Raw genomic sequence first — 14,391 nt, forward strand, 5'->3', positions numbered from 1 at the left:
TTGGAATTTGTAATGGGTCGTTTTGAATGGATCTTTTAAAATCAATTTTTTGTTCATAGTTATGTTATAATTTATATTTTTGTTTCAGACGACCAAAATCTCGAAGAAGAATGGGATCAGCAAACCGAAAATTTCCATTAATTCAACAAAGGTGGCAATTTCCACTTTAGAAACCTTAAAAGCAGGAAATTTGAGAAATGTGGTTGTTGTCGGAAACTTCATTGAAAATAACTAGCTGAAAGAGCTAAAAAATTTATCAAGCCCACCGAACAGTTCAGCAACGAAGAAAAAGTCTCCAGGCCTTCTCAAAGAAAAACTGGAGAAGGCATTACGTATGAAGAGTATTTTAGAAGAGGCTGTACAAGGGGATGCAGAAAAGGCGCATAACGAATTGGCAGAATTATGTGAAGAGAGGAAGAAGCAAGTTGAATTCAGGCATCACAATTTTATATCCACTACTTCTCCCCTTGCTGCGTCTACTTATAATTGCCCAAATCGCAGAAGAAAAGGAAAAAAGAAGCACAGAAAAAATAGTGGAAAAAAACTTAACTGACAAATGATTTTTCGTGATAGGTTTTTATTTGAATTGTAAATATGTAAATAATGTATTTGAATTGATTGTACATATATTGTTCTGTATTATTCATAGTTTTATAAATAAATTTTATATGAAAAATGATTTTTTTTCACGAATTCTAAAACTAATATATGAAATAATATCAAAATTGATCAATTGAAGTTGAAGCTTTATTTTTGGTATTCATCGAGTCTAAGTAGCTTCTCTGGAAACGAAAATATAATTTATTGACTAATCCTTATTTGAAAATTTTGAGTTATTAGGTGTTATTTCAAATATGTATCGAAAGCATTGTTCTCTCTTGCAGATCAATTAGGATATTTAAATTTTCGCAAAAAAAAAAATTCAGCCCTATGCCTCATGAAATAAGATATAAATGCCTCAAAAAGATGTGAATCATTGCGATTTAATTCGTCATATATAATCGAAATTTCAAAGATTAGTCATTGAGGTACACATTATAATAGAATAAATTCGAGAAGGCATGTGAATGTATACAAGAAAAAATGCTCTTGCAGGTAAGTAAGGCAGAAATTCGAAAAGAAAAATATACTATTCAACAGTACGAGAAAAGATACTTTTTTGAATATACATTCTCTTAACTTTAGGGATTGCTCAATTATTAAGATTGTACAAAAAAAAAATTAGGAGTAAAACATCCAAATAATTTTTTCTATGAAGTATAAAAGATATGTTGACCTTTGCGGATTTTTTTTTGAATAAGTCATATTTGATTATAATATTCCTGAAAAAATATAATGGCTCTGTATAATAAGAACTGAAAATGAAAATTCATGGAAACTATTCAAAATAAATTGAAGTATGCAGTAATGAAATTTAGGAATTCCTTTCGGACTGACAGAAAGTTTTTCTTTGTTTGGATTTATGATTCCAATTAGTGATATGCTTCAAAGGACCCAATATTGTTCCTTCATATTACCAGAGTACCTGCTGAAGTAATAAAAGTATTAGTGATTCCCAGAAGTTATTCGAATGCGTTATCAGCACCATTGAGAAAATAATGCATCCCCCAAGGTGGTTAGATACTTGTTCAATAAACATGAATACCCAGCTGAATGAAAAGAAGTGGCAAACGAATACTGATGAAGACATTGACTGATTTCATTTTTCTTACTTTCATTTTATTTGGATTGAACCAAAATGTCTGAATTCAATATTTCTAAAAACAACCGTTAATTTATCCATTCAAGAAATTAATTCACCTGAGTTGTTGATACAGTTGTTTTTTTTATTTATTAATTTCTCAATCGGTGAATCGAAAGAATGTTGATAAATTGTTAGTTGTTACCATACACAACTTGGATTTGATTTTTAAGTTGAGGACATGAAAATGAAAAGACATGGATGAGATCAGAATATTTCCAAAATTTTGGGATTCATTATTTTGTGAATATTGTAGCGTTCATTAATTACAGTACTGAAAGAAATATCTCTGTTCCCGATTTTTATTTCGATGTTATACACACATTTTTTTAAGCTTATCACTTTGCCAAAGTATCACAACTAAATTCAGCATGCAAAAATATTTATTGATCTTATCGTGTACTTTGTGAAATAAGGAATTGAAATTCGACGATTCGTTTAAGAATTGGATAGGGCATACACATTCTGAAGGTATAGCTAAAAAGCGAACAATTTAGACACTTTATTTATTTCCGACTTTCGTTGAACAAAATCAGATATAAAATATAATTCCGAATTGGAACCTTTCAAAACGAAGAGAAAAATATGAGATAATCAACGTATTAATCATCTCAAAACCGATCAGTTCAAGCACAGTAGCATAATAAAAAATATCCCATAGTTCTGAGCTAAATAGGTATAGAAGAAAATTTGGACGCATATCGGTTTCATTCAAAATTTTCGTAAATCAACTATAATTTTCAAAGTCGATAACTAGTTAAATATACATCTAATGTTTCAATATTGTATGTACATCTATAATTCTGATGTTAAGCACAGATCTGAAGCTTTATCTGACATTTTGCAGGGGCTGTTTATTGAAAGTCAGGCAAGTAAAAGTTGCAAAATTTTAGGAACATACTTCAGCGTATACCAAAACTTTGAAGAGAGAAGTTCAAAATATATTGTTGGCAGTGTACCACTTCAAAATCCTAAGAAGTTCTTCTTGTCAATATGAAAGTGGTGAATCGAAATTTGTATATAAATATCTATATCACATTAATAATCAAATGAATTCAGTTTTTCCTTTATTTCTGTTATCAATTTCTGAAAAGAAAAATATACTATGCAACAGTAAGAGAAAAGATACTGAATGCTTTTTTTCAATATACATCCTCTCAACTTTAGGGACTGCTCATTTATTTCGATTTTACAAAAAAAATTAGAAGCAAAACATCTGAATAATTTTTTCTGAAAATTATCAAAGATATGTTGATTTTTGCGGATTCTTTTCTGAATAAGTCATATTTGATTATCCTATTCCTGAAAACATATAATGGCTCTGTATAATAAGAACTGAAGGACCCAATTTTGTTCCTTCATATTGTCAGAGTACCTGCTGAAGTGATAAAAGTATTAGTGAATACCAGAAATTATTCAAATGCGTTATCAGCACCATTAAGAGAATAAAGCATCCCTCAAGATGGTTAGATACTTGTTGTTCAATAAACATGAATACCCAGATGGATGAAACGAATTCGAAAACGAATACTGAAGACGTTGACTGATTTACTTCTCCTATACAAAAATCTCTCAGTAATATTTGTATGGTTTAAATGTAGGTTGATACATATAATACGTATAATGAGTTTTTCGAATAAAGTGAAATTGATGTGAAAATATGAACATTCGGGATTATTCAAATCCGAATTCGCATTCATAGACAATGGTAAGTTTTTTACAAAAGTGTTAAAAATTCCAAACTAAACTTCGAATGAACTATTTTTCGACCCCAGCGAGCCTTGACATTTGAAATTCAGCCGATGAGCAAACTCAGTTTTTAAAGCATTACATTGCTTTTATTAAAGCACATAAAACTACTCTGCTCCCTTGTGACAGCGTTGAAGGCTGAACTGATATAATAAAACACAGAGTATAAATGAGCAGCTGTTAGAAAATTCAAGGGATGATTCCATGTCAAAAAGTGCGAGTTTTTCATTAATTTATTTTGAACATTCCATTTCCAGGACACTGACACAGCTGAAGATGATTAAAAAAAGCAATTTTCAATTTTTTTTTCAGAAACCAGAAAACTGAGATTTATTTTATGCCATTTTGATTTGGGATAGTTTATCGTTTTTCGAATAATGAACAAAAAACTCCCCATAGTAAAATTGACTGAATTTCAGTATAGGCATAATAACATATGCAAATTTAACAGCTTGCTCTTTCGTTAGATTGCTAAGCTGAATTATAATTTTTCTGAATCTACTAACTCTAGTTTAAATGTCATGCATCGTTATGTTATATTATTTAAGATTATCTGTTTTTTTTAACGACAATCTCTGTGGAGCAGTTTTGTGCAGCAGTTGAGAATTGTATGTTGGATATAAACAGGTCGAGGATACATATAATTTTCAACCATCTATAGTAGTTTCATCCACCCAACCGATCTTTCAAAAGCAAGAATAAATATGAATAAAAAGTTAACACTAATTAGTAAGTATATAATATCTGACTTTAATACTGGGAACAATTTGTCACTGTAATTCTGGGAAAGATTTATCTGCGTGGCACTAATTATAAATTACGGTTTATATTATCATCCGTATTATATAATAATGAAAACTCCTTCAGGTATTTCGATAGTTTGTATATTAATCGATACTCCTTTTTACATAAACACCGACGTTTCGGTATCAAATCGGACCTTTATCAAGGATTAATGATTTCACAGGAATCGAGTCATCACAACAAAATACATCAATCTGTTTCACCGAATGCTTCTTTTAAAATGATCGCACATATAGTTTTATTGCTTCACTTATATATTATTATTTACTATAGTATTTATTTTATTTTGGTCATTCATCAAAATAATTTCCTTCTAGAGTGATACAATCAGTCCAACGTCGCTTTAAAATTTCGATGCCTTTTTGCAATTCTGGAAAATATTTATCATTTTGTAATTCTAGAAACAATTTGTAATGTAGCAAAAATGATAAATTTGAACTCCGCCGTTTACTACATCATTGCAGGAGAGTGGGGGTTCGCGCGTAAACTGCCAAATGACAGGTAGGTACTTGAAGGGAAAAATTCAGGTACATATTTAAATTCTATTCGTATGGTTCGATGAGTGAAGTTGATCATATTTTTCTTGAAGTTGAAGTTGGAAATGAACTTTTGTGTCCTGTGAAAACAAATTTGGTGAGTTGAATTCAATTGATTAAGTTCATCTTTTTATTCTTGGGATACACAAAAATAAATTTCTTCACAACTCTTTCCGTTATCATTTCAAACGTTTATTTCTAGAATTTTCACATTCTATCAAATAATATGTGAATGATGGAAAATAATATTTTTACTTCGTTTATTTCAGTCTTTGGAAATTTCGAAAATGTCTTGCTGGGAAACATTCATCCTACCAAAGAAGATAGCACTGTCCACCGTTGAAAAACTTGAGTACTGCCAAGAGGATGACCTTCAAAAATTGGTGGTGATAGAAAACCTAATGAAAAAAAATGAGAGTGTCCAGAGACGTGTAGAAGACATCAGATATTATGCCAGTACTGAATCGAAAAACATCATCGATTCAAACGAAAAATTGGCGATTCTAACAAAAAAATTGAATAATGCCCGAATTATAAAGCAAATTTTGGAAAATACCGCCCGGGGGACCAAAAGTAAAAAATCATCGGACATGGAAATCGCGAAGTTATGTGGAATCAACAGAATGAAAAGGAATAACAGATATTGCAAATTCAAACAACCTCTATCACCCCTTGCCGTTCACGCAAATACACATTTGCACCGCGGAATAAAGAGAAAAAGAAATGAATAGTTCCCTGATTCATGAAAATTCTTGTAAATAATTGTATATATCTAAAGTAAGTGTAGAATCATTTCGCTATTAATTTTAAGTGTTGTGTACATATATTTTGGTTTTTGAATGAAAAACAAGCATAAAATATGAGTAATTTCATTTTCCACTTCTTTTAAAAATTTAAATAATCATTGAGTTTTGTTGAAGCGGCAAATGTATTCATGAATATTCAAGCTTTCACATAGTGAATTATACTAGGTGTCTGTTAACAAATGCGAAGGACTTACGGAGATGATTCCTATAAATTTTTTTCGAAATCAACCTCCCTTCCAAGATACAGTTTTTAATTTTTTTACGGGTTCTAGAAAACACTGACGTCCAGTTTCATAATCAAATTCAAAGTCACTTTAAGCTTAAAGCTTCCTTTAGTGTCATTTTTAGTAGGGTTAAAGAAAGCTTTAGAATTAAAGCGACTTTAGGTTTGATTATGAAACCGGCCGTTAGTCATAAAACTATACATAATATGAAGCACTGACTAGATATTACTCACACATTTTTTTTAAATCTCATAACTTTATTATTAGGGGTTGAAAATAACAACTCCTTATGATTTTCCTTCAAAAATTGTTTTCTCTTATGGTTTCCCATTCAATTTTGGAGAAAAAAAGTCTCTTGCAGAATGTCGATACAGTCGATACATTTCTCGGAATAAGTAAAAACTTACAAGCAGTATGCGAAGGTGTATGAAGCAGAGAGTTGATGCATGTATTGATGTATTTTAGCGGGAGGTAGTCATTATATGGAATACTTATACGATGAAATGGATTGAACTAACAGTGATCAGAACTGCTTGTATATTTTTATTTATTCCGAGAAAAATATCGACTCTATCGAAATTTTGCAAGAAACTTTTTTGCTCCATTATTGAATGGGAAACCATAAGAGAATTTATTTTTCGAAAATCTATCCCACGAAAACAATTCTTGAAAGAAAATCATAAGGGGTTGTTATTTTCCAACCGTAATAATAAAGTTATGAGATCTAAAAAAATTCTGTGAGTAACATCTACTTATTGCTTCATATTATGTACAGTTTTATAAGTCAGAGTGAGTGTTTTTTGAAACCCGCACAAAAAATTAAAAACTGTCAACTCGTCATTGCCTTCCAAAGGCTGTGTCTTGGGAGGTCGATTTCGAAAAAAATTTATAGGAACTACCCTTGCTTATTTTCATCGAGGAATCATCTCCCTAAGTCCTTCACATTTGTTTACAGACACCCTGTATAATTATTGGGAATTACTTATATATTTTTTTCAGCAGCCCCTTTAAAATGGCACCTGGGAAGCAACTTTTTTCTCAGAAACCACAACACTGTCATCTGCTCAATTTTATCTCTGTTAGTTTTCTGTTTCATATTCACAATTTATAAATTCGAATTCAGTATAAGAAATATCAGTTGTTATGAAGAATAATTCTAACAGGAATGCTTCATCACAGTTTTATCGAAAAAATGTATATACACCATAATTTTTTTTTATTTGCACGAGTATATGGAAAAATATATAATGAAACAACAGAAGGAATATCTCCAGAAATATAACTCAACATTTGCTATTCATCTTTGTTTTCAATAAAATAATTTTTTCTATACTTTATCTGTATTTTTTTATTTGTTTCTAATCGGAACACACACTAAAAAAAGCTGCGACAGTGAAATCCATTTTCTAGTCAGTTTGTTCTATATCAACATTTTTATGTTGATCAAAAACGAATTCATATTTCCAAATGAATGCTCAGAGAGTATAATCCATAATTACTCAACAGACAAATATGGAATCCAGTAATTGAAACAGTGGAACACGTGGAAGGTGTTGTTTTAATGATTAATCAATATTTCCAATTGATGGAAATAAAAAAGATTCAAAAGTTATTATATATTATTTCAGAGACTTATATTGAATATAACAATGGTACCTAATGAAATATGTGATGTACAGAAACCAGTAGGATTTTCGCCAATTTAACAATGAGATATTTTTATTGGGTAACTTTCCACTTCATTAAAAAAAAAGAAGAAACAATAAGTATGGGAACAAATTATCAGAAAAGTTAAACTTGCAAAATTAAGATACGCTAGCGCATCTGACAAGTGATTCCTTTACCAACAGTACAGTCATAGAAGAGAAGGGGTAACTACCACTCCGAAAGGCTGGCAGGTAGAAAAAGTAAATTAGATAGGGGTAGCTTTCTCATTTTATACCGATACTTTGAAGAGTAAAGTGCTTGTCTCATTGTCAAATTTGAAGTTTCGTGTTGTGTTTTGTGCATATATCTGAAAATGGTGAGTTGAATTTCATTTAAAATAGTATTGAGAAAGTAGTTTTAGAGTTTGACTAAACATTTGGCTCTGAAAGTACCTAACCACTTATTGCAGACAAAATATTCCAGAAATTGTTCTTGAAATTAATTTATTACTGCGATTGTTTATCCCTAGGAATAGATGTAGAAATTTGACTGATCTTTTTGATCTGATAGAGACAAATATGTTCCAGAAATATTTCGAAAATTGTCCATAATTCTAATTTTCTTGTTTCGTTTGTTTATCTCCAGAACATTTGAATTTTATTGAAATATTCCGAGAATAATATGGAACTGCAGATAGTATTATTTGGATGTTGGAATTTGTAATGGGTCGTTTTGAATGGATCTTTTAAAATCAATTTTTTGTTCATAGTTATGTTATAATTTATATTTTTGTTTCAGACGACCAAAATCTCGAAGAAGAATGGGATCAGCAAACCGAAAATTTCCATTAATTTAACAAAGGTGGCAATTTCCACTTTAGAAACCTTAAAAGCAGGAAATTTGAGAAATGTGGTTGTTGTCGGAAACTTCATTGAAAATAAGGCGAGTCTGCTGAAAGAGCTAAAAAATTTATCAAGCCCACCGAACAGTTCAGCAACGAAGAAAAAGTCTCCAGGCCTTCTCAAAGAAAAACTGGAGAAGGCATTACGTATGAAGAGTATTTTAGAAGAGGCTGTACAAGGGGATGCAGAAAAGGCGCATAACGAATTGGCAGAATTATGTGAAGAGAGGAAGAAGCAAGTTGAATTCAGGCATCACAATTTTATATCCACTACTTCTCCCCTTGCTGCGTCTTCTTATAATTGCCCAAATCGCAGAAGAAAAGGAAAGAAGAAGCACAGAAAAAATAGTGGAAAAAAATTAACTGACAAATGATTTTTCGTGATAGGTTTTTATTTGAATTGTAAATATGTAAATAATGTATTTGAATTGATTGTACATATATTGTTCTGTATTATTCATAGTTTTATAAATAAATTTTATATGAAAAATGATTTTTTTCACGAATTCTAAAAATAATATATGAAATAATATCAAAATTGATCAATTGAAGTTGAAGCTTTATTTTTGGTGTTCATCGAGTCTTAAGTAGCTTCTCTGGAAACGAAAATATAATTTATTGACTAATCCTTATATGAAAATTTTGAGTTATTAGGTGTCATTTCAAATATGTATCGAAAGCATTGTTCTCTCTTGCAAATCAATAAGGATATTTAAATTTTCGCAAAAAAAAATTCAGCCCTATGCCCCATGAAATAAGATATAAATGCCTCAAAAAGATATGAATCATTGCGATTTAATTCGTCATATATAATCGAAATTCCAAAGATTAGTCATTGAAGTACACATTATAATAGAATAAATTCGAGAAGGCATGTGAATGTATACAAGAAAAAGTGCTCTTGCAGGTAAGTAAGGGAGAAATTCGAAAAGAAAAATATACTATTCAACAGTACCAGAAAAGATACTTTTTTCAATATACATTCTCTTAACTTTAGGGATTGCTCAACTATTTAGATTATACAAAAAAAAATTAGGAGCAAAACATCCAAATAATTTTTTCTATGAAGTATAAAAGATATGTTGAGCTTTGCGGATTTTTCTTTCGAATAAGTCATATTTGATTATAATATTCCTGAAAAAATATAATGGCTCTGTATAATAAGAACTGAAAATGAAAATTCATGGAAACTATTCAAAATAAATTGAAGTATGCAGTAATGAAATTTAGGAATTCCTTTCGAACTGACAGAAAGATTTTCTTTGTTTGGATTTATGATTCCAATTAGTGATATGCTTCAAAGGACCCAATATTGTTCCTTCATATTACCAGAGTACCTGCTGAAGCAATAAAAGTATTAGTGATTCCCAGAAGTTATTCGAATGCGTTATCAGCACCATTGAGAAAATAATGCATCCCCCAAGGTGGTTAGATACTTGTTCAATAAACATGAATACCCAGCTGAATGAAAAGAAGTGGCAAACGAATACTGATGAAGACATTGACTGATTTCATTTTTCTTACTTTCATTTTATTTGGATTGCACCAAAATGTCTGAATTCAATATTTCTAAAAACAACCGTTAATTTATCCATTCAAGAAATTAATTCACCTGAGTTGTTGATATAGTTGTTTTTTTATTTATTAATTTCTCAATCGGTGAATCGAAAGAATGTTGATAAATTGTTAGTTGTTACCATACACAACTTGGATTTGATTTTTAAGTTGAGGACATGAAAATGAAAAGACATGGATGAGATCAGAATATTTCCAAAATTTTGGGATTCATTATTTTGTGAATATTGTAGCGTTCATTAATTACAGTACTGGAAGAAATATCTCTGTTCCCGATTTTTATTTCGATGTTATACACACATTTTTTTAAGCTTATCACTTTGCCAAAGTATCACAACTAAATTCAGCATGCAAAAATATTTATTGATCTTATCGTCTACTTTGTGAAATAAGGAATGGAAATTCGACGATTCGTTTAAGAATTGGATAGGGCATACACATTCTGAAGGTATAGCTAAAAAGCGAACAATTTAGACACTTTATTTATTTCCGACTTTCGTTGAACAAAATCAGATATAAAATATAATTCCGAATTGGAACCTTTCAAAACGAAGAGAAAAATATGAGATAATCAACGTATTAATCATCTCAAAACCGATCAGTTCAAGCACAGTAGCATAATAAAAAATATCCCATAGTTCTGAGCTAACTAGATATAGAAGAAAATTTGGACTCATATCGGTTTCATTCAAAATTTTCGTAAATCAACTATAATTTTCAAAGTCGATAACTAGTGAAATATACATCTAATGATTCAATATTGTATGTACATCTATAATTCTGATGTTAAGCACAGATCTGAAGCTTTATCTGACATTTTGCAGGGGCTGTTTATTGAAAGTCAGGCAAGTAAAATTTGCAAAATTTTAGGAACATACTTCAGCGTATACCAAAACTTTGAAGAGAGAAGTTCAAAATATATTGTTGGCAGTGTACCACTTCAAAATCCTAAGAAGTTCTTCTTGTCAATATGAAAGTGGTGAATCGAAATTTGCATATAAATATCTATATCACATTAATAATCAAATGAATTCAGTTTTTCCTTTATTTCTGTTATCAATTTCTGAAAAGAAAAATATACTATGCAACAGTACGAGAAAAGATACTGAATGCTTTTTTTCAATATACATCCTCTCAACTTTAGGGACTGCTCATTTATTTCGATTTTACAAAAAAAAATTAGAAGCAAAACATCTGAATGATTTTTTCTGAGAATTATCAAAGATATGTTGATTTTTGCGGATTCTTTTCTGAATAAGTCATATTTGATTATCCTATTCCTGAAAATATATAATGGCTCTGTATAATAAGAACTGAAGGACCCAATTTTGTTCCTTCAAATGCGTTATCAGCACCATTAAGAGAATAAAGCATCCCTCAAGGTGGTTAGATACTTGTTGTTCAATAAACATGAATACCCAGATGGATGAAATGAATTCAAAAACGAATACTGAAGACGTTGACTGATTTACTTCTCCTATACAAAAATCTCTCAGTAATATTTGTATGGTTTAAATATAGGTTGATACATATAATACGTATAATGAGTTTTTCGAATAAAGTGAAATTGATGTGAAAAACATTCGGGATTATTCAAATCCGAATTCGCATTCATAGACAATGGTAAGTTTTTTACAAAAGTGTTTTATTAAAGCACATAAAACTACTCTGCTCCCTTGTGACAGCGTTGAAGGCTGAACTGATATAATAAAACACAGAGTATAAATGAGCAGCTGTTAGAAAATTTAAGGGATGATTCCATGTCAAAAAGTGTGAGTTTTTCATTAATTTATTTTGAACATTCCATTTCCAGGACACTGACACAGTTAAAGATGATTAAAAAAAGCAATTTTCAATTTTTTTTCAGAAACCAGAAAACTGAGATTTATTTTATGCTATTTTGATTTGGGATAGTTTATCGTTTTTCGAATAATGAACAAAAAACTCCCCATAGTAAAATTGACTGAATTTCAGTATAGGCATAATAACATATGCAAATTTAACAGCTTGCTCCTTCGTTAGATTGCTAAGCTGAATTATAATTTTTCTGAATCTACTAACTCTAGTTTAAATGTCATGCATCGTAATGTTATATTATTTAAGATTATCTGTTTTTTTTAACGACAATCTCTGTGGAGCAGTTTTGTGCAGCAGTTGAGAATTGTATGTTGGATATAAACAGGTCGAGGATACATATAATTTTCAACCATCTATAGTAGTTTCATCCACCCAACCGATCTTTCAAAAGCAAGAATAAATATGAATAAAAAGTTAACACTAATTAGTAAGTATATAATATCTGACTTTAATACTGGGAACAATTTGTCACTGTAATTCTGGGAAAGATTTATCTGTGTGGCACTAATTATAAATTACGGTTTATATTATCATCCGTATTATATAATAATGAAAACTCCTTCAGGTATTTGGATAGTTTGTATATTAATCGATACTCCTTTTCACATAAACACCGACGTTTCGGTATCAAATCGGACCTTTATCAAGGATTAATGATTTCACAGGAATCGAGTCATCACAACAAAATACATCAATCTGTTTCACCGAATGCTTCTTTTAAAATGATCGCACATATAGTTTTATTGCTTCACTTATATATTATTATTTACTATAGTATTTATTTTATTTTGGTCATTCATCAAAATAATTTCCTTCTAGAGTGATACAATCAGTCCAACGTCGCTTTAAAATTTCGATGCCTTTTTGCAATTCTGGAAAATATTTATCATTTTGTAATTCTAGAAACAATTTGTAATGTAGCAAAAATGATAAATTTGAACTCCGCCGTTTACTACATCATTGCAGGAGAGTGGGGGTTCGCGCGTAAACTGCCAAATGACAGGTAGGTACTTGAAGGGAAAAATTCAGGTACATATTTAAATTCTATTCGTATGGTTCGATGAGTGAAGTTGATCATATTTTTCTTGAAGTTGAAGTTGGAAATGAACTTTTGTGTCCTGTGAAAACAAATTTGGTGAGTTGAATTCAATTGATTTATTTCATCTTTTTATTCTTGGGATACACAAAAATAAATTTCTTCACAACTCTTTCCGTTATCATTTCAAACGTTTATTTCTAGAATTTTCACATTCTATCAAATAATATGTGAATGATGGAAAATAATATTTTTACTTCGTTTATTTCAGTCTTTGGAAATTTCGAAAATGTCTTGCTGGGAAACATTCATCCTACCAACGAAGATAGCACTGTCCACCGTTGAAAAACTTGAGTACTGCCAAGAGGACGACCTTCAAAAATTGGTGGTGATAGAAAACCTAATGAAACAAAATGAGAGTGTCCAGAGACGTGTAGAAGACATCAGATATTATGCCAGTACTGAATCGAAAAACATCATCGATTCAAACGAAAAATTGGCGATTCTAACAAAAAAATTGAATAATGCCCGAATTATAAAGCAAATTTTGGAAAATACCGCCCGGGGGACCAAAAGTAAAAAATCATCGGACATGGAAATCGCGAAGTTATGTGGAATCAACAGAATGAAAAGGAATAACAGATATTGCAAATTCAAACAACCTCTATCACCCCTTGCCGTTCACGCAAATACACATTTGCACCGCGGAATCAAGAGAAAAAGAAATGAATAGTTCCCTGATTCATGAAAATTCTTGTAAATAATTGTATATATCTAAAGTAAGTGTAGAATCATTTCGCTATTAATTTTAAGTGTTGTGTACATATATTTTGGTTTTTGAATGAAAAACAAGCATAAAATATGAGTAATTTCATTTTCCACTTCTTTTAAAAATTTAAATAATCATTGAGTTTTGTTGAAGCGGCAAATATATTCATGAATATTCAAGCTTTGACATAGTGAATTATACTAGGTGTCTGTTAACAAATGCGGAGGACTTACGGAGATGATTCCTATAAATTTTTTTCGAAATCAACCTCCCTTCCAAGATACAGTTTTTAATTTTTTTACGGGTTCTAGAAAACACTGACGTCCAGTTTCATAATCAAATTCAAAGTCACTTTAAGCTTAAAGCTTCCTTTAGTGTCATTTTTAGTAGGGTTAAAGAAAGCTTTAGAATTAAAGCGACTTTAGGTTTGATCATGAAACCGGCCGTTAGTCATAAAACTATACATAATATGAAGCACTGAGTAGATATTACTCACACACTTTTTTTAAATCTCATAACTTTATTATTAGGGGTTGAAAATAACAACTCCTTATGATTTTCCTTCAAAAATTGTTTTCTCTTATGGTTTCCCATTCAATTTTGGAGAAAATAAGTCTCCTGCAGAATGTCGATACAGTCGATACATTTCTCGGAATAAGTAAAAACTTACAAGCAGTATGCGAAGGTGTATGAAGCAGAGAGTTGATGCATGTATTTTAGCGGGAGGTAGTCATTATATGGAATAC

General features: G+C 30.5%; 2 protein-coding genes across 2 annotated transcripts; both read left to right on the forward strand.

Moving 5' to 3' along the window:
* Positions 1–3,269: 3,269 nt before the first annotated feature.
* Positions 3,270–10,957, forward strand: LOC123309579. The gene is made up of 3 exons (XM_044892765.1): positions 3,270–3,449; positions 8,306–8,756; positions 10,854–10,957. The coding sequence occupies exons 1-3, from the start codon at positions 3,447–3,449 to the stop codon at positions 10,955–10,957; spliced, it is 558 nt and encodes a 185-aa protein (XP_044748700.1). The 5' UTR covers positions 3,270–3,446.
* Positions 10,958–12,037: 1,080 nt separating this feature from the next.
* Positions 12,038–13,765, forward strand: LOC123310159. Its single transcript, XM_044893569.1, has 2 exons — positions 12,038–12,975; positions 13,148–13,765. Exons 1-2 carry the CDS (start codon positions 12,901–12,903, stop codon positions 13,607–13,609), a joined length of 537 nt encoding a protein of 178 aa, XP_044749504.1. The 5' UTR covers positions 12,038–12,900; the 3' UTR covers positions 13,610–13,765.
* The last annotated feature ends 626 nt before the right edge of the window (positions 13,766–14,391 follow it).

This window comes from Coccinella septempunctata, chromosome 3, assembly GCF_907165205.1.
Source record: "Coccinella septempunctata chromosome 3, icCocSept1.1, whole genome shotgun sequence".
Lineage (NCBI taxonomy): Eukaryota > Metazoa > Arthropoda > Insecta > Coleoptera > Coccinellidae > Coccinella > Coccinella septempunctata.

Excerpts from the sequence above, each read along its gene's own strand:
- LOC123309579 (XM_044892765.1), top strand. Across the intron at positions 8,757-10,853 it reads GAAGAAGCACAGAAAAAATA|GAACATACTTCAGCGTATAC; the intron begins GTGGAAAAAAAT and ends GCAAAATTTTAG.
- LOC123310159 (XM_044893569.1), top strand. The coding sequence starts at position 12,901 with ATGAGTGAAGTTGATCATATTTTTCTTGAAGTTGAAGTTGGAAATGAA. Across the intron at positions 12,976-13,147 it reads GTCCTGTGAAAACAAATTTG|TCTTTGGAAATTTCGAAAAT; the intron begins GTGAGTTGAATT and ends CGTTTATTTCAG.